We start from the raw sequence: 18515 nt of genomic DNA, 5'->3' as shown, positions 1-18515 counted from the left end.
CCAATGTTTTGAATTGGCCCCTACCAATACGGCCACCACAGAATTTCTTGTGTTGACCCATAAGGAAAGAAAACTAATTTTACCGGTGTCTAAAATATTGCAAACGTGCCAACCTTGACTCGGAGTAATGAAGATAACCCAGGGGTAATCCAAGCAGTACCTTCCTCACCCACCGTGCAACGCCACATGAAGGTTTAATGAGCCATAAATCATATCACACTTGCTAATGTACTGCTGATAAGACCGCTGTGCCAAAAGGTGAGGGGCTTACCGCACCCTGGGCCATTTATAGTGCGAAATAAATGTATGTGGGCTGGCCCAAGTCACTCCTGTGGGAATATCCATAAGAGAAGATCCTTTAAATGCCACCACCACATATGCCACACGCTATGTGATGCATATCTCTGAATCTCACATACCGCACACAGAGCCTCCCATACAGGCCAAGCTACATCCAACACCCTAAAAGCCATTCACTAAAGGATGCCAAGGAACCGGATGAAAAGAGGAGGGCTTCCCCACCTCAGAAGGGATGTATGAAGCACTTTCCAAAACTTACAAAGTAATACAATGAAATACAATATAGCCCGGTCCCAAACGTGGCAAGATAAACATAAAGTGATCCTATCTGGCTTTCCCAGTTTAGGTAGGTTAATGAGCCTCTCCTTTTCCTAAACACACGAACACATTTGAATGCTTGCAGGCCCGCAATCAGTAAACAGGATCGTGCTCTCTGCTTAGTATTACAGCGCCCCCCTCCGGAAGAAGCTGGTTGAGGAGGTGAAATCTACTGTGCTAAGCGGCAACGCCCGTGAATTGATGGTCCTGTTAAAAGATGCAGCCCTGGGAGACGAGGATTGTTAATGCTATTAAAAATTACTTAGTCTACCGCTCGCGCGCATGTTGAACGGTTTAAACTTTAATTGCCAGCTGACGCGGAAGTGCAGAAGTCGTAGTGAATTTATGTAAATCCTGTTGAAAGCTAATGACCTCTGGTCACTCCCCACGCCGCTAATGACCTCTGGTCACTCCCCACGCCGCACGGCTCCCCCAGGTAGCCCGTGACTGCCCGTGTTTACCCCTGCTGCTGCTGCCAAGGGTTCGCCGCTGGTGTGCCCTGGTACCTGTCTCTGCTGTTTGTTTCATTTTATTGCTAATTGTTGCTTTGTTTTAATTGTTGGTTGCCCCTCTGTTTGCCGCCTGTTCTGCGGCCTCGCCCTCTGTGCCCCCCTGCTCCCCACTTCCCGCCGCTGCTCGCCTGCAGCCCCACCCCCTTTCGCCCTCTGTGCCCCGTGCCAGTCGCCCATTGGCCACCCAACTCCCACCTCCCAGCTGCTCCTCCCTCCCACTTCGCCTTTTATGGAGGGCGCCACGCGGAAGTGCTCCACTAGCACGACAAAGGCAAGCCCGTGTGCGCATGGACCGCGCCCAGCTCCAGAACCACTGGCCCCAGCCGGTGCCAGGGCACCCAACTGAGGTACGACACCGCCACCCTCACCGCACTCAACACAGGACGACCTGCCGCCTGCCACCAAGCCACCCCGAAACGCACCCACGGACCCTTCACCTGCCAAGCTTGCAAATTCTCCAGCCTCCGAACCTGCACCCCGCCCACCGAACACAGCAACGACAACAACAACCACCTCAAGTGCATCCTGCTCAACACCCGCTCCGTCCACAAACACGCCGTCAAACTCTGGGAACTTCTTGATACAACAGCACCAGACGTCGCCTTCCACACGGAAACCTGGATGAACGCCTCCTCGCCCCCGACATCGCCATAGCCATCCCGGACGGCTACAAAATCACCCGGAAGGACCGCGTCAACAAAACTGGAGGAGGAATCACCATCATCTACAGGAACACCATCAGCATCACGACCAACGCCGAAGACACACTCACCGCCGCCGAACACCTACACTTCCAAATCCACACCAAACCCCAGACCACCCTCAGAAGAACGCTCATCTACAGACCCCCAAGCCCACGGACACAATTCAGCGAAACCATCGCCGACTTCATCAGCCCGCACGCCCTTGCCTCACCAGAGTACATTCTCCTAGGGGACCTGAACTTCCACCTGGAGAAAAACAATGACAACAACTCCACCACTCTGCTCGCCAACCTCGCCAACCTCGGACTCAAGCATCTGGTGAACACCCCCACCCACTACGCCGGCCGCACGCTCGACCCCATCTTCTCTGCCAGCAGCCACGTCGCCTTCAGCCACTCCACCGGACTACACTGGACAAACCACAGCTGCATCCATTTCACCTTCAAGAAGACCACATCCCACCACCACACGCTACAGATCCCCCGCAGATGCTGGAGAAAAGTCACCACAGACCAGCTGACCACATCGCTGAGCCAGAACCCACCTGCCGACACCCCTGACACCAACGACGCAGCAGACAATCTCGCACAGTGGATCACCAACTGCGCTGACGACCTCGCTCCACTGAAGAAACCCCCAGGCAAGACTAGCAACAGAAAAACATCATGGTTCACAGACACCCTCAAAGTAGCTAAGAAAGCTTGCCGAACCCTCAAAAAAGCTTGGCGCCACGAACGGACTTCAGAAAACATGACTACGCGAATACCACCAGATGATCCGCACCACCAAAAGGACATCATTCAAATAGCGGCTTGACAACAACTTCCACAACAGCAAGCAACTCTTCAGCATCGTCAAAGAGCTCTCCAACCCCAGCGCCAGCAACAACGACATCACACCTTTACAAGTCCTCTGCGATTCCCTCGCCGCATTTTTCCACTGCAAGATCGCAGATATACACGAGAGCTTCGGACCCCGGGCCCCACCGCCAGCCACCAAACCAACGACCCCCACCACCAGCCTCAGCGCATGGACGCCCATCAGCACTGGAGACACCACCCGCGTCATGAACACCATCCACTCCGGCTCCCCCTCCGACCCATGCCCTCATCATATCTTCAACAAAGCAATTTGGATTCCTTGATTCCTTTGCCACAACCCAATCCCAATAGAGTTTTTTAACAGTTAGTTTTGGCGGGGGAGTTTGGGAAATCCAACAATCCCCTAAACCTATAGATATCACCAACTTCTTTAAATTGTTGAGCCATTGTATTTTGTTAGCTACATTCAAACTGATTAGCTCATCCAGTACTAAAGCATAATTAAAAAGTTCAGGGGTCCTTCTAAGCCGAACCCAATATAACAAGGGGCGAATTTGGACCAGATCAGAAATCGTTCTTTTACCCAAATCTAAGAATAGTGGTTTCAAAGGGGTCGATAAAGGCAGCGAGACTATGTCTCTTATAAACTTATTTTCAGCCACTGCCAATACTTTGGTGTTCTCTGCACCCCAAAGTTCAGAACCGTATACTGCCGCTGCTAACGCATATTTGTAACATTGTTTTATGTATATTCGTATGTTGAATACTTGCACTTTTATGAAATATTTTTTTGAATAAAGTATTACAACACAAAGCCGACACCATCATCGCACCCCACCTCCGGAAAATCATCTACAGCTCCTTCACATCAGCCACCTTCCCTGGAAGCTTGAAACACGCAGAAATCAACGCCCTTCTGAAGAAACTGACCGCGGACCCCAAAGACCTCAAGAACTTTCGCCCCATCTCTCTTCTTCCCTTCCCGGCTAAAGTCATCGAGAAGACCGTCAATAAACAGCTGACTACATTCCTCGAAGCAAACAACTCGCTCGATCCATCCCAGTCCGGATTCCGAGCCAACCACAGCACCAAGACCGCCCTCATCGCAGCCACCGATGACATCCGGACCTTGATGGACAACGGAGAGACAGCCGCCCTCATCCTCCTGGACCTCTCGGCAGCCTTTGATACCGTCTGCCACCGCACCCTAATAACCCGCCTCTACAACTCTGGGATCCAAGGAAAGGCCCTGGACTGGATCACATCGTTCCTCTCCAACAGAATCCAGAGAGTCCGCATCCCTCCCTTCCGCTCCAAGGCCACTAAGATCATATGCGGCGTACCCCAGGGCTCCTCACTCAACCCGACCCTCTTCAATATCTACATGAGCCCCCTCGCCACCATCGCACGCAAACACAACATCAACATCATCTCTTATGCCGACGAAACACAACTGATACTCTCCCTCACCAAAGACCCTCTCACCGCCAAAGCCAACTTCCAGGACGGAATGAAAGATTTCGCAGAATGGATGAAGCACAGCCATCTGAAGCTCAACTCGGACAAGACGAAGGTCCTCATCCTCGGACAATCCCCATCCACCTGGGACGACTCCTGGTGGCCCACGACGCTGGGCACCGCACCGACACCCACGGACCACGCTCGCAACCTGGGATTCATCCTGGACTCCTCCCTCATGATGACCAAGCAAGTCAACGCAGTCTCGTCCTCATGTTTTAACACCTTGCGCATGCTCCGTAAGATCTTCCGGTGGATCCCCACCGAAACCAGAAAGACGGTCACCCAGGCCTTCGTCACAAGCCGACTGCACTACGGGGAACGCCTCTACGCAGAACCACAGCCAAACTCCAGAAACGGCTTCAGCACATACAGAACGCCTCCGCACGACTCATTCTCGACATCCCTCGCCGCAACCACATATCCGCCCACCTGAGAAACCTGCACTGGCTCCCCATCAGCAAGAGGATCACGTTCAGGCTGCTCACCCACGCACACAAAGCACTCCACAACATGGGCCCCGAATACCTCAACAACCGCCTCTCATTCCACACCCCCACCCGCCATCTCCGCTCCACCAGCCTCGCCCTCGCCACCGTCCCACGGATTCGCAGAACCACCACCGGAGGAAGATCGTTCTCCTACCTGGCAGCCAAGACATGGAACTCCCTCCCCGCACACCTACGACTGACCCAGGACCATCTCACCTTCAGGAGACACCTCAAGACCTGGCTATTTGAGCAGTAGCGGCACCCCTCCCCCCCTTCAGCGCCTTGATACCCTCACGGGTGAGTAGCGCGCTCTACAAATGTAGTGATTGATTGATTGATTGTGTGCTCGGGTAGATTAGCAACAACCACGACTATTAGCAGCATTTGAGGCTAATGATATCAGAGGCGGAATCTATCATGCGCCAGACTGGTGAACTTTATGCCCGTGTTTTTTTCAACATTAAGGGCATTGTCGAACACACCCAAGCAGTGCTCATGGAAACCCGAAGGTGAAACATTTTTTGAGGGTTCTCCTGACCTTCAGTGCTGGTATCAACCAAGTAGTTTTATATTTCATTTATTTCGTGGTTTTGTCGAGAGAGGAGGAGGTAGGTTACTTCAGGCTCAGGAGTGTTATTTTTGGCCTTAAGGTGGCCACTTCTTCCAGAGCGATAGGAGCAGAGTTCTTCCGGGGCAGCAGGAGTTACTACTTCCTAGATGGACGTAGGCTATTTTCGGGGTGGGTTATTTTCTACATTAACCAATCGCAGATCTTGCGGAGCAGTACATCGACCCAAGCTGTTCCATAAGTGTTTCTTCGCCTGTCAGTTTGTGTAAACTTCCTTTCTGATTGGCTCTCCCCACCCCCAGTTTTGTGTTAGTTTAGAGTGAAAAGGATAGCACTGGCAATGCCCCGCGGTGGCGGCAGACATGGCGGCTGAGGCCGCCGATGCAAGTGCGGGGCTCCCATGAGTGAGGGAAGCCCCGCGTGTGTGCCAGGTGATACCAGGGGAGTCGCGACAAAAGAGACAGGTGAGTGGGTCTTGGGGGTGGGGGGGTGGCTGTGTGTGTGCGTGGCTGTGTGTGTGCGCGTGAGCCTGTGAGTGGGGGGGGTGTGCGTGCGTGTGTGTGTGTGTGTGTGTGTGTGCGCGCGCGTGTGTGTATGTGTTATCGGCTTCCTGGCAATGTGGGACAGGAGATGTGCATGGCGTGTGAGTGAACGTGCGCGCTCACATGGGGGAATCTCTTGCGCGTGCACATCCCCTGTCTCACATTCCCAGGAAGTCGACGACAATAGATGCTTCGCTGGACACAGTGCTTCGCACTGCTACACCAGCTCGACCTAAAAACGGGAAGTTGAAAAGTCATACCAATCTCTTGCACTGGTGATTTTACTCCTTGTCACAGAGGAAGTCGACGCTAACGAAACTCTGCAGGATTGAACGAGTCACTGCCAGACAGCTGCTTTTGCCCGCAACATTCCGATTACGCTCATAGGGATGACAGTCACTCGCACTCCATAGATGACGATACATGGCTGGCAAAAACAAACTCTCCAACTCAGATGCCATGTAATGCTCCAAATGGAGGCACGCATTACACGCCGCACCGGGTGGCTCTCAGCACGCCGGTGCTGGCAAACGTGTATAAGCAGCAATGACAAAACGTCACAGAAGACTGACTGAATCGGCGCGTGAAACGGTGTGTAGTCCGTGTACTCTTTGAATTTTTTTTAATGTTTGCGCACCCGTTAAATTTGAAAGTATGCGCTGTCATCCACCATAAAACTTTTTTTTAAATAAAATCAAACTAAACTCGCAGGGAACAACAAATTGGAGCAGTCGTACCAAATGTAACATGAGTTATGCTCCATCATCTGAGCTCCGCTTATAACTGCCAACACCTCCATGTGTCTCGCAGAGACCAAAGTCAAACCGCACGTCTCTTCCTCAAAGTGCGATGAAACCCGGGATACGTGCCAATCCCTGCCCCTCTCTCTCACTCGTAATGCCAATGAATACAGAGTGGGATGGTCGAAGTTTCCACTTCGTCAGAGCACAGCTGTCACCATAAATCTGTTACCACCGGAGCGGACAAGGCAGTAGAGGTTTCAGGCAGACTGACCTTGTATTACTTACTGCTTGTAATAGCTTAAATCCAGTGTAGATGTTTTAACGCCTTGGGCTGCAGGCTGTCACAATGGTAAATGACACTGGTGGGGTTTGAGCAAGGCGTTTCTTTTCTTTAAAAGTAGGCTCCTTTAACACAGTCTCACTTCACAGCTGTGGGTTCTTTTCCGTAGTTGCAGTTCCTTTTTTCTCAGTATTCCTTATTTCTTTCTGTTTTCTCTGCACACTGTAGATTCTTTTCAGGTTCTCCAATCGTCGCCAAAAATGTTGTAATTAAAGGAAGTCCATGCCAGGTATATATCACACGCTGGTTTTAATGAAGCTTAGTTCTGAGTTCAGGTTCAAGTAAATAAGTTAAGATGATAACAAATACCCCACCAGGAGCAGCCTCCCTGCTGCTCAGCCTGCATCCACCAACTGCCACTCCACACATCTCCAGACCCCCAGGCATCCCATGACATCACACACATCCAACATTCCAAACATCATCCAGTACACAAGCACTCACTCTGGCCGAGCAGTAGCGAAGAGACAAGTAAGTTATAACAGAGTATTATCATGTTCTGGCAGACAGGTGGCGTAGTGGTCTCACGGTGGTTCAGTTTGAAGGCTCATATGTGAGCCTTAAACTGCTGTGCGCGGGACTGCCAGTGCACGTTCCTTCACAGCATGGACTGTGGAGTCCATGCCGTGCAGGAATGGGGTGCATGCACACACAGGGCACAACAAGTGTCCCCTTGCATGCACCGCTGTGCTAAGGGTCAAGAGGGGCCTTTTAGGACCCCCTTTGTTTCCTCACCACCACCAGTTTAATGGAGTAAGAACCTCCATGAGAACCCTGGGGGTGAGGAAAGTCATAAAATGCTTGGCGGTGCCCCATGGCACTCTCAGTCTCTCAGACTGCCATGCCATTGATAGGTATCTCTGATCCCTGGTGGTTGCAGTGGTGCCATGGCGGTCCAACCGCCCAAGTTGTAAACCAGTGGTCAGACGACCAGTTCAGCAGTGGCCAGACTGCCACGTCAGTTTGGCGGTCCTCAGAACACTAAACTCATAATTGGGCCCTTATTCTTTTTGAGAGGTATTGTAAGGGAGCTACCAGCTAATCTGTCAAGTGTGTGCTTTTAAAAGAGAGTTCATAAAAACAATTCTTACTAGTGACACACTGTTCTTTTGGAGAGTTGTTGTAAGGGAGCTACTAGCTAAGCTGTGAAGTGTGAAGACAGTCATAAAAAAATGCACTATGTATAGTCTGGGCATGACTAAAATCTACATTTTGGAAGCACTGTTTTGTCTTAAATCCTTTTGCACATTTTGAAGCAGCTTATTTGATACTGTTTGTAATCCAGGTTTAAAATAATTTCGAGCTGGCGAAATAAATTTTGTCAGGCCCAAACCTTCCTTTTCAATACATATAAGCCACCCCTAGGATATGCCCTGGACAGTCCAGAGGGCAGGGTGCAATGTGTTTAAAAGGTGGACATGTATTTTTACCTTGTACATGTCATGGTAGTGAAAAACTCTTATATTCGGTTTTCACTATTGTAAGGCTTCTCTCATGTAGGATAACATTAGAGTTGCCTTATCACATTTTATAAGTGTGATTTCCAAATGGAAAGACATAACTGGCTTATGTTTGGTTTCTCTGGATTTTTAATTTAAAACCCTAACTTACGGTGAATTGGATTTTAAATTACAATTCTGAAAATGCCACTTTCATAATTTGGCATTTTCTTTCCTTAACCATTTGGTGCCTGCAGCCTGTTGCTGGTCACATGACTGGGTGTAGTTGGCAATTGGGCTTTGTGTATTCCTCGTTAACAGTCACACACAGAGTGAGCTTAGGTGTGACTGGATGGGCCATCAGTGGCAAGATGGGAGGGAGGGGCTGCGCACAGCCCCCTCACACTTGAATAGGCTGTGTCCTGTCTTCACACAAAGGGCCTAACAACCCTACATTGTCATTTCAGCCAGCTTGGTGCCAGGGTCGGGAAGCTGGTAATTTAATGCACTTCAAAGGCACTGTCTAAAATCTTCTCCCATCTTCCAGAACCACGGCATCAGGGTAAAAAAGAAGGACCTCAGACACCAACTTTTCAGTACACTTCTGGACCTGTGGATACTTTGCCAGGAAGGAGGACTGCTGTGTTGCGACAAAGACTGTCTCTCTGCTGGACTGCTCCTCTAAAGGAGCTGCTTCCTTGGGGGGCTGACCTGCTGCACTCTTGCCTGAGCAAGAATAACTGGACTTGCATCTTCATCTTGAACCCAGAACCTTTGAGTGGCTCGAAGGGCTAGTCTGCTGGCCTCCTGATCTGAGCCTCAGGGACATAACATGCTCCCCAACCGCTCCTGGACCCATCTTCAGTGAGCTCCTGACCTCAAAGAGGCACCTCTCGGGCCCATGCCCTTGGTGTGCATCTCAAGTAAGCATGGGCGGATTTTGCGAATTGGCAATCCGCGAACTTGCGTATTTACGGATTTGCAATCCGCAAAATCCGCGAACTCTCGCGAACTTGCGGATTTTTTTTTGTGTGTTCGCAAGGGTTTCTGCCAGTTCGCGAGGGTTGTGTACCAGTTCGCAATTGCAAACTTACTTGTCGGCTCGCAACAGCCGCGACTATGTTGTTTCTACGTCTGGTTCATCATCACAGGTTCACAGCACCCTCTGTTTCACCACTGCCACCCTCTGGTACACCCATGCCACCCTCTGGTACATCACTGCCACCCTCTGGTTGGTTTATCACTGTAGATTATGGGGGTGAAAAAAAGCAAGTACACCTGCCCTGCTTCAACTGATTAATTTGGGGTTGATTAATGTGTCACTGAATTTAAACTTCCAGTCTGGCTGCCTCCTGCTTCCTTATCTGTAATTTGCTTTCTGTTGCAGTGCAATTTTTTTTCACAGGACCTTTGTGGCCTACTTGTAGCTATTCTATGAGCCTGCTGTGAGGGTCAGAGCAGGGTCATAGAATAGTTGCAAGTAGGCAACTGAACTCTGAAGGGGCCCCTCAGGAAGCACTACAGGGAATGGTTACTAATGATAAGATTGAACTTTTGCACCTGCTGAGTGCTTTCAGTTTTGTAAAAATCCAAATATCCAGCAGAATCCACAAAAAGTAATCCTTCCAGGAACTACAGGGAATGGTTACTAATGATAAGATTGAACTTTTGCACCTGCTGAGTGCTTTCAGTTTTGCAAAAATCCAAATATCCAGCAGCATCCACAAAAAGTAATCCTTCCAGGTCAAGATCCAAATCAAAGTGACCAGCATATGAAGAAAGCACTGGGTGGAGCCTGCTGGACAGGAACAGGAAGTTGGAGACTGTGGGGCACTTCCTTCCTCCCACCCCCCCACACCCCCCCCCCCCAAAATGGACTCCTTGCAAAGAAAAAGTGCAGGCAAATGTCAACCTGAGGAGTTATTCTGATAAAAATCATAATTTTCAAGGTTTATGCTGCCTGCTGGTGGATTTCTTGTGCGAAATTGCAAATTTTGCAATCTCGCAATTGCGAGATTGACGCTGCCCGCCGCATCTACGTGTTCGCAAGTGTTTACTCCCGCGAAATTGTATAGTATTCTAGTTGGCAAGTGCGACCAAGCAAAAAATCCGCTTCGCACGGATTTTACGAATTTTCGGCAAGTTCGCGAGAGTTCGCGGATTGCGAATTTGCCGAAAATCCGCAAAATCCGCGAGCGGAACGGATTTTACGCTCATGCTTAATCTCAAGCTCAAAAATTCTAGTTTGTGGGCTCTTTGCAACTGCAAACAGGCCTATTTGCACTGGAAGCGTGCCGCATGCACAGAAAATCAGTGTGAGCCAGCGTAAGTCCATCTCTTTGCACCACAAGCAACAATCGCCTGCCTGCATCACTAACACAAGTCTCCAGCCCACCTGTCCTTCTGCAATGCCCGGCAGGCTAATCACGCATGCCGACCACCTCTAGTGACACTCTTCTCACTCCTGGTGACTTTCCTCAACGCAAACGCGACTCTTTACTCAAAACTTTGAGAATGTAAACCTTCAGTGGGTCTAACCTGGGACGGTAGCTGACCCGTGCTTCATCGTGGTCAGCCTGAACATTTGACTTTTACCCAGTCCAACCAAGACAAGGTATCCCTGGTTGGCGCTTTATGCTTTTAGGTACTATATTGCAGTTTAGTCTTTACAAATTATTTGGTTCTACTGGTTGGATTTTTGTAGTTTTTATCTGGTTTTGTTCATTAAATGAAGCACTGTTGTTCAAACCTGGTGTAGGATCTTTTGTGTGGTGTTTTCACTGTTTTACTGTTTGAAGTGTTGCACAAATACTTTTCACATTATCCCTAAGTTAAGCCTGACTGCTCTATGTCAACCTACCAGGGGGTTGAGCGGGGGTTAATGTAGGGTTTGCTTGGGCCTCACCCTGACTAGGATTATGGTTGCTGCTTGACCATAGATATTATTATAGTCACTACCAACAGGACCATAGAGACAAGAATTAATGTTTTCATTTAATATAATATTGCATATAAAGAGGTCAGTAAGTGTGTTGCATTTTTCCCTTTGCATTTCGAAAGCCGTGGATATGCTCCCTGGCACTCTGAGGAATACTTGATGAAAGCATAGCAGGTAAAATATATGGATTGCTCTATCAATATTAAGTTGAATCCTTTGTGATGATTTCCAGTACATTCAGGCTGTTTTGATGTTTTTTTCAGGAATGTTTGGACTTTTTGCTTAACCTTGTGAATGAGAATTAAGGTGTGGTTTATGATGGGATCTTCTGTAGGGTTTAATGTGGGTTCTGTGTGTCATTAAATTGTTGGTTAAGGAATGATAAATCTCTGGTTTAGATATACTTCCTTTTCCTGAATATTGAGGTGTTGCATTACTTATTAGTGGTTATCTGCAATTATGTACAATATTATTCTCTTTTATTCGCCATACCGTGGTTTCAGAAATCACGATTGAGGCTCCTAATAGTCTCATAAAGATCAAACAATTGACACCAGGGTTAGATTTCTCTGGAGGTCTTCATTTCTAATGCTATGTACAGTGTAGGGAGATGAACCTAAGATATAAAATATTCACTACAAGCAATGTAACGATTGATCTGACTTCTTTGGAGGGTTTTCAATTGTAACCCCTTATACAATGTATCTGTATAAACTAAGAACATTGATTGATTCACTGAGACAAAGTGGATAGTTGAAGTTGATTGATCTGTGATTGGCAAGAGAGGGCCTGCGCTTTTAATGCACAGTACATAAGGCATGTAAGTGCAATATGTGCACGGATGACAAGTTAAATCCGCAGCATTATGCATTAAGTGGATTGAGTTAATGAACTAGCTGATTTTTTAGAGATACCTGATAAAGGTATGGTGGGTAATAAAGGGGTATTTTCTTGAGTTAATTGATTATGACAATAACTGTTTTTTACCTATAATGAACAAATGACTTAATAACTTGTACATTTTTCACCTTTTTAGAGAGACATGTGTAGACGTTGTGATTTGCCCTGATGAAGCAAAATGCTAGTTACGAAACACGTGTTGTCCATTTGTGATATTCTAAGTGAAAAAATCAGATGAAATAAAGGAACATGGTTGGAATACAAGCTACCCATGAATCCTTGAACCCTCATTTTATATATGTTATGTATCTCCGTGCTCTGGGTTGGGCGTCCTTAGTCAAAGGGGGTTTACATACTGGTCTAACAATTGATAAACTACCTATCCGATAGAGACAGATAAAGCATGCTTATCTGCAGTAGCGGCTGGCATGACTCGTGGTGGGGGGGGGAGCGGGAAGGAGGGGTTGTCAGGGGAAGGGGTAAATAATTTTTTTTTTTAAATGTACTTACCTTTCCGCCACGCTGGGTACACGTCTTCACTGCTCCTGCTCTCCTGCCTCTGACGGGAACAGAAAGCAGGCAGCCTTCCTCCCCTAAGCCAATCACAACACTCTAGTAGAGCATTGTGATTGGACGGGACGCCGCCCAGCCAGGGGCTTTAGGGGATGGCATGTTCTCCAACCAGGCTGCAATGCAGCCTACATGGAGAAGGGCAGAGTGCGCATGACTGGTTTGGGCAGCCCAAGAGGGCCTACCAAATGGTCTTTGCGCACTCAGGAGAGGGCAAACCACTCCTGCCCTGCCCGGGCAGCTCCGCCCACCCACCTATCCGCAATGTGCAAAGAAACATAAAATGGTAATAACCAAAAGTTATTACCATTTTATGTTTTGGCTTTCTCGCACTGCGAGAAAGAAGTGGGGTGCCGCTCCTCCGCCCTAGTGGAGGAGCCGTCCCTCCTTATCTGTTACTGTTCCTTTATTTACTGGTCCTCTGACTAACAGGTACATGGTATCTGTTCTGTGAAACTCACAAGGTGTTATAGCGCTTTATAAATACCAAAATCAAATCAAATGAGAATGTGGGGCATATTTACTAGGAAACTTCCAAAACGCAGGGATGCACCATATGTACAAGAATATGTGCAGCCCTGCATTTCCCCCTGCCCTGGTGCTAATTTTAGCTGCCTGGCACCAAAACAGGCACCCTTGCACCATAGTGCAAGGGTGCCTGCATTGAGGGGAAGATTGTTTATGAGCAGGAAGGTCCCCCTTCTTGCACATAAACAATCTGAAATGGTGTTTTGTACTTCTGTATGTGCTGCATTAAGCAGCACACACAGAAGTTGCAAAAGTCATTTTTGTATTAATTATGTGTAGGAATGGCCAACTTCCTGCACACAAACAATCAATGACCTTTTGCTATTTCTATGTGTGCTGCACAACACAGCACACATAGGAACAGCAAGAACGAGGCGAAATTAAACATTTCTCTTCGTTGCGTCTGTTTAGGACCGGTTTTCCCTGGTCTTAATTGTGAAGCTGCCCCATATTTACGCTGTCCTTGTAAATATGGGGCAGCGTCAAAATTAATGAGTGTTGCAGTGGAACGCCAACCACAACACCCACTGCCCGCCCCTTTCACTCTAAACATAGCATGAAAGGGGGCCTTATTTACAAGGCGGCGTTAAGCCAAGTTAAGTGGCTTAACACTGCCTTGTAAATAAGGCGAAGTTACATTTCTGCGGCGATAGGAGCTTGTAAATATGCTCCTGGGTGTGGGGGTGGGGGTGCAAATTTGTGTGCATATATTCTGCAAGTGTGAGGATGTCACAGAATGTATACTGTCACCATGAAGGTCACCCAGTTGGACAGAGGCAGGGCTGACAATTTCTTCTCTTCTTGTGCCGCAGTATATCCTAGTAATTTATAAATCTGCTCTATTATTTTCCAAAAGGTCTCCAAACATTTCAGAAGACCAGCAGCGAGGAAGAGAGGCCATGCAACAGCAGTAACCCAGACCCCCATTTGAATATATCAGCTGAATTCAGGCTTCTGAGAGAGTCTTTGAAACATCTACAGGAAGAAATATGCAACCCACAAGGTAAAGCATGAGCCCTGGATAATCACAATCAGTAGAGTGCTGAAAAGGGGAGCTGTGCATTATTGTAGTGTAAATGAATGTTCTAGAGAGCATTATCATGAAATAATGCTCTGACACCCAACTTATGTGGCTTAATGCAAAGGCGAAATTGAATAGCAACTACTTCATGATATTACCAGCTAAAATATTAGTTGTGATTGGCTGGCAGGCTTTGCACCAACCCCTGGGTGAAGAGCAGTGGAATGCAGGCCTCCTCTGCAGTTAATGCTCTTTTTATGAGTAGGTGCATCAGCCAGCTCACCTTGAGTAACCTCAGCACCAGTGTACTACTCTGCTCTACCAGGTATGCTTAGTCTTCCAGCTGGATCTGCCTCCGCCCAACACCGGCAGACACCAGCCCCTTTGGGATTAAGATATATGTGCTTCAACCAAGGAACCTAGTTGCTGAAAGCAGTTGAGAAAGTTTGGTGAAGTACCAGACAAAAAATGTAGGGAGTGGTGCAGAAATTCAGATTCCCACATATCAGCCCTGAAAATCCTGTAATCAGGAGAATTACCATCCCCCAAAATGGGATGTGGAGAAGTGTGGCTCAGGGGTTAGAGGCAGCAGACCCGGAAGCTGAGATTGGTCCTGGACCAGGGTTCAATTCCCCGCCTCGGCGGGTCTTGGGCTAAAAATTCCACGGACTCGATAATTCTCGCTCCGGTGCCTCCTCGACTCACGGGTTCACACTCTGCAACTCTGGGCAATAGCTTGCTTAATCTCCACAACGGCCCCTCGCGGCGGGATGCCTGACTTTCACCTTGTGGATACCCTGCTATCTCACAGGGGAATACCAGGAAGGGTTCCCTAAGCAAGCGCCGGGACACCCACTGCAGGTAGCTGTGCGCTATATAAGCTCAACTACATTTACATTTACAATCAAGGATGCCCCCAGTATTGGTATTGGATTGTGGGTACCGGCCAGAAATCCACCCACTCGGAATGGAGACTAAGTGATGAACATGTTGAGCTTCGGAAAAGTGACAAAAACAGATAGACATTTATATAGTCCTGGCCCCCTGATACATCTACGTAAAAACAATTGTTGTCCAGAGATTTTGAGTTTCCTTTTAAAAGCCTCTGGGTCCTGGATGGTGAGCAGGGCAAGAGGAAGGCCATTAGAAGCAGCAGCCACATTCACAGCAAACGAGCTGCCCCCTAGCCTCTGAAACTTAAAACAAGGGACCTGAGCAAAGCATAGAGATGAAGATCGCAGAGAACACGCAGAAGGAAAGACATCTCTGCAGATAAAGAGGACCGCAGCCGTGGAGAGCACGGTGGGCCAAAATGAATCATTTAAATTGAACTCTATCCACCATGGGGAGCCAGTGGAGAGAACGCAGCTGATGATGAACACTGTTCCTAGCCGAAATGCCCAATAGGAGTCTGTCTGCTGTATTTTGAACCACCTGTAACTTCTTCAACAGGTATCCTGAGATGCCAGCATAAAGGGCATTGGCATAGTCCAGCCGTGACAAAACCAGTGCACAGATGACCGTTTTCCTCGCCGCCTGAGGTAAAAGGGGGAAACATCTTCTGAGAATTTTAAGTAGGCCTAAACAGCAGCCAGCCAGCTTCTTAATGTGTGTCGAAAAAGAGAGAAATTCATCAAACTATACCCCCTGATTTTTAGCTAGCTACCCTGACGAGATAGGTAATGAGAAATCAGGAGGTCAGAGCTGTTCTCTAAAATTAGGGGGGAATTTACCAAATAGCAAGACCTGACTTTTCTTCATTGCACTTAAGCTGTGCCTCTGCCAGCCATTTGAAGATAGAGGATAAGCAATGTTGAACCAATAGTACAGAGACTACATCTTTGTCCCAGGTAAAAAGCAGCTGGGTGTCATCATCGTAAGCCATCACCTTGGCCCCCAGCTCCTGCCCCAAATATATCAGAGGAGTGACATAGCTATTAAAAAGAAGGGGGCTAAGGGAGGATCCCTGGGGGACTCATGTTGTTACTGGCTGAGGGGAGGAGGAGGACGGTGGGACCCAAATCTGCTCAACCCGCCCCTCCAAAAAAGGACCGGAGCCAGCCCCACACGGCACCCGACAGACCAATCTTGGACTAACGCGACAGGAGAAGTGAGTGCGGGACCGTATCAAACGCCGCCGAGAGGTCAAGCAAAATTAATGCAGCTCTCCCGCCGGCGTCCAAACACTCCGACACCTCAACCAGCACTGATTCTGTACTGTGAGACGCCCAAAACTCTGATTGGGCGGGATGCAGGAGCGACTCCCTTTCCAAAAAATCTGTGAGCTGTTTATTTACCACCTTCTCACACACCTTAGCAAAAGCAGGAAGGAGGGAGATAGGCCTGTAATTCCCTGCGCAGAGGGGGTCCAATGACTGCTTTTTTAGGAGTGGCAGAATCTTAGCTTGCTTCCAAGCCTGTGGTACCACCGCTTTCTGGAGAGACATGTTAATGATGGTATTCACTTCTGTGTTTGCGACCCTGCCACTGCTGCCAGTATCCTAGAAGGACAGGGGTCCGAGGTCGAACCTTGAGAATTTTGAGGAATTCCAATGAGTCAACTGGCCTACATACAGACAAAGCATGAGCAGGTTCACCCTCCAAAGATGCCTCAATTCGGATGTCAGAGGGAGTGAATGCCTCTTGAATAGCCTAGATCTTATCTCTAAAGCAGCAAGAGAGAGTGTTACACCATGTAGGTGAAGATGATGACACACTAGCTTGGGCCAGAGGGGACGTGAAGCTCTGAACAATAGCACAAATTTCTTTAGAGTTGTTACTGGCTAATTCAATACGGGCTGAGTAAAATTGCCCTTTAGCCAGCGTAATGGCTGCATAGTTTATTTTTTGCTTATCTCTGAGCTTCCGCTTGTCTGCCGCGCACTAACTGCTCCTGTGCCAGGGCCGCTCAAGGGTCTTACAGTCATGCTTCAAGGCTTTAAGGGCTGAGTTGAACCAGGGTTTGAAGGGAGATTCCCATGCCAACCTATTGGGACTTTGTGGGACCACCGTAACAACTGCATTTGAAATCCAACTAGTGAACCCAGCCAGGAGTTCCTCAAGCTCCCCTACCAAACTAGGCCTAGAGGCTTCCAAGGCCAGATTGAGTTCAAGTAGGTCAATTTTTCCAAAAGCTGTTTTGTGGCATGAACGCTCTAAAGGCTCAGCATTAGACACTCCCCACGAAATGTATGTTATGAAATGGGCCGACCAGGTGACAGGGTAAGGATCCCTTAATAAAATAGGGAAGTTGGTACAGATGGGGTCAAGTATATGTTGAGCTTGATGAGTGGGAAGGCTGACATGCTGGGCAAGCTGAGCCAGGTGTAGAATATCCAGCAAGTCACGAGCATCCTTACTATCCGCTTGATCCAGATGGATATTAGGATCACCCAGGACCATATAGTGGACAAATCTGACCGCCCTGGTGATTACAGCGTCTCCCCAAGCCTGGAGAAAGGGTCCCACCGGGTCGTGAGACCTGTAGATCAAAGAGCCTCCTAGGATAAAATAGTCTGAGAAGCGAATACTGAAGTCAAGAGCCTCGCACCTACCACACAAACCCCCAGATGCATCAAGCACCCATTTTGCTATTCCTTATTAGCGAAAAATAAGGATTCGCTAATAAGGAATAGCAAAAGGCTATGCATGAAGAAATCACTTTAAAAATAGCGATTTCTTAAAATTCCTTAATTGCGACTCGAAATTGCGAATCGCAATTTAGGAATACCTCCCCATTCATTCCTATAGGCCTAGACGCCCATAGGAATGAATGGGAAGACATTCTCAATTTGAGATTAGCAATTAGCGAATCGCAAATTGAGAATGCAATTTCAAGGGTGCAGGGGTGTCCAAAGGATACCCTGTTGCACCCCTGAAATTAATCTGTGCACAGTTGTTGTGCACACACATGCCCTAAGGGCATGTGTGTGCGCAACATGAAATTTTGAAAAATGCACAAAAGTGCATTTTTCGAAGTTTTTTGCAAATTACCATGAAGTTCAACTTCATGGTAATTTGCTCCCCCTATTAGCGAAATCGCTAATATTTTGACTTTGTTGCATTGCATTTAAGGAATCTCAATTTGGGATTCCTTAAATGCAATCGGTATTTAAGGAATCTCACTTTAGAGATTCCTTAAATTGCGATTTTTGCATTTGGGATGATGCATCCCAAATGCAAAAATACCGGTCGCAAAGGGGCAGATTCTGAGAATCTGCCCCTTTGCAACCAGATTTTCCTTTGATGCATCTGGGCTAAAG

General features: G+C 48.0%; 1 protein-coding gene across 1 annotated transcript in view; it reads left to right on the top strand.

Annotated features, from left to right (window-relative positions):
• Positions 1-18515, top strand: part of LOC144769970 (C-type lectin domain family 10 member A-like) — a 118449-nt gene that overhangs the window by 34061 nt on the left and 65873 nt on the right. The window contains exon 4 of the mRNA XM_078654165.1: positions 14089-14235. Within this exon, the coding sequence (XP_078510291.1) occupies positions 14089-14235 (147 nt within the window). The remainder of the gene's footprint in view (positions 1-14088; positions 14236-18515) is intronic.

The sequence above is a fragment of the Lissotriton helveticus genome, chromosome 7 (assembly GCF_964261635.1).
Source record: "Lissotriton helveticus chromosome 7, aLisHel1.1, whole genome shotgun sequence".
NCBI classification, from domain to species: Eukaryota; Metazoa; Chordata; class Amphibia; order Caudata; family Salamandridae; genus Lissotriton; species Lissotriton helveticus.
This window is presented reverse-complemented; position numbering and strand designations above follow the sequence as displayed.